This window comes from Camelina sativa, chromosome 17 (assembly GCF_000633955.1).
Source record: "Camelina sativa cultivar DH55 chromosome 17, Cs, whole genome shotgun sequence".
Taxonomy (NCBI): Eukaryota; Viridiplantae; Streptophyta; class Magnoliopsida; order Brassicales; family Brassicaceae; genus Camelina; species Camelina sativa.
In genome coordinates, this window is record NC_025701.1 from 20,851,462 (window position 1) to 20,854,021 (window position 2,560).

The 2,560-nt window shown below is 40.3% G+C and overlaps 1 protein-coding gene across 1 annotated transcript; it reads left to right on the forward strand.

The window, feature by feature from the left end:
- Positions 4-2,008, forward strand: LOC104759677 (NAC domain-containing protein 16-like; the record flags this gene model as incomplete). Its single annotated transcript, XM_010482579.1, has 4 exons — positions 4-90; positions 192-533; positions 649-1,246; positions 1,483-2,008. Coding segments are annotated over 4 exons (1,386 nt in total), but the record flags the coding sequence as incomplete, so codon positions are not given.

Consider the following 2,560-nt stretch of genomic DNA (forward strand, 5'->3'; position numbering starts at 1 on the left):
GGTCGGGCTCCTAATGGTGAGCGGACTGATTGGGTGATGCACGAGTATACAATGGATGAAGATGAACTTGGGAGATGTAAGAACGCCAAGGTATTATCATATATCTGTTGCTCTTTGTCAAAATTATATCTTCTGGCCTCAGTTCATTATGAATTTGTAGTTAACTAAGCTTCTTTTTCTTATTTCTTCAGGAATATTATGCTCTTTATAAGCTGTACAAGAAAAGTGGGGCTGGTCCCAAAAATGGTGAACAGTATGGTGCTCCGTTCCAAGAAGAAGAATGGGTTGATAGTGATAGTGAAGAGGGCGATAACGTTGCTGTACCGGATGATCCTGCTGTGGTCCACTATGACAACTGTCGTCGTATGGATGATCCTGTGTTCAACTATGACAACTGTCGTCGTATGGATGATACTAAATTTTGCAATCCTGTCAATGTTCGGTTACAGGACATCGAGAACCTTCTCAATGAAATTCCAGATGCACCCGGGGTCACTACAAGACAGTTTAACGGGTTTACTGGTGTTCCTCAGGTCAGTTTCTTCTCTCATGCTATGAGTTATATTATGGTTTTGCTACCAACATATTATTGGCTAGGCTTTTTTTATTTTTGTGCTTCCTTCACTAACTGAATACTTGTATTTGTAGGGTAATAGCGCCGGAGAGATACAGAGCACATTGCTGAATAGTTCTTCTGGAGAGTTTGTTGACCCCCGGAACACTGGAGTGTTCTTGCCAAATAACCAGCCATATAATAGGCAGTCTAGTTTTCAGTCCGGTCTGAAGTCAGAAAATTCATTTGAGGCTACCTCTGGTATGGCACCTCTTCTAGATTTTGAGAAGGAGGACTTCATTGAAATGAATGATCTTCTGATCCCTGAACTCGGAGCTTCTTCAACTGAGATATCCACACATTTCTTGAACAATGGTGAAGTCAGTGACATTAGTGAATTCGACCAATTGTTCCATGACATTTCCATGTCTTTGGATGCAGACCCTGTTTTTCAGGGAACTTCTACAGATATGTCTTCTCTGAGTAATTTTGCTAACAACACATCAGACCAGAGGCAGCAATTCCTTTATCAAGAGTTGGACCAGACCCTTGACATCCAGCAGAATAACTTCATGCATCCTAGTACAACTCTTAATCAGTTCACTGACAATATGTGGTTTAAAGATGGTCAGGCTGTTCTCTTTGACCAACAACCACAATCTTCTTCTGGAGTATTCACTTCACATTCAACAGGTACTTAAAAGTCTCAAACTCATGCTCATCTTGGAGCATTCACTTATGTTGTCTGCCAAGTTATTTCCCATGAAGCAAAACTGCTTTTTTTTTTTCTGCATTTGTTTTTGAATTGAACAAAGAAATGTATATACGGATTACTCATAATACTCTGGGTATCCCCTTTTGTTTAGATCTTGAAACATAGTAACCTATAGGCCTTTTCACTGATACTTTGTGCATACCAATTTGCTTAGGTGTGATGCCTGAGTCTATGAATCCTACTGTGAGTGTAAATGCTCAAAACAAGGAAGGCCAAAATGGTGGTGGAACAAAGAGCCAGTTCTCATCAGCTCTGTGGGAATTATTGGAATCGATACCTTCAACACCAGCCTCTGCCTGTGAGGGTCCTCTTAACCAGACCTTTGTGCGTATGTCTAGCTTCAGCCGCATCAGGTTCAATGGAACGTCAGTGACTAGTAGAAAAGTCACCGTAGCAAAGAAGCGTATCAGTAACAGAGGTTTTCTTCTGCTATCAATTATGGGTGCTTTGTGTGCCATCTTCTGGGTGTTCATAGCCACCGTTGGAGTTATGGAAAGACCCTGCCTCTCGTGATCTAGGCTCTTGATTCAGGATAAGTTTAGAAGAAAGCATATCGACATTAGTGGTTATGGAATCTTTGATTTATGTATAGAGTTTGAAAGAGCTAAGAAAAATAATTTTTAAAGGGGTTTCTTTTTACTTTTCCTTTCTCAATTCACGATGCCTTTGATTTGCTTGCATATCTTATGGTTTTATCATATCAAACGGCCTCGGCAGAGACGTTAATTCCCATATAGGTGTTCAGAGCCACAATAATTTGAAGTTTGTTAACTTTTCTTTGTTTTTGAAGTCAAAGTATATTAGGTGATAACCCGTGCTGTATATTAGGTGATAACCCGTGCTACAGCACGGGCAAAAACGTTTATTATATTTTTAAATTCTTAATACTGTATGAGTTACATCTATGTTAGTTATTTTATATTGATAGTATAATTTACATGAGTATTTACTTTGGAACCCGAAACCCTTCTATTCATATCTAATTACCTCTGGTCTCTATACTCCACTTCCCANTTTCCCACCATATGTAATAATCTCTCTCATATCTAATTACCTCTGGTCTCTATACTGCAGGTCAATTGGTGGCAACTTGTCCTGTGGGAAGGTTGTTAAAGGGTGGGGACCAGGGTTCGAGGAACGCCTGGTGCACCAATAACCTACTGTGGATTTGGATGAATAGTTCCATTTGCCCAGTGAGGGGTTAGGATCGATGCCCTGCAGGGCCAGCTTGG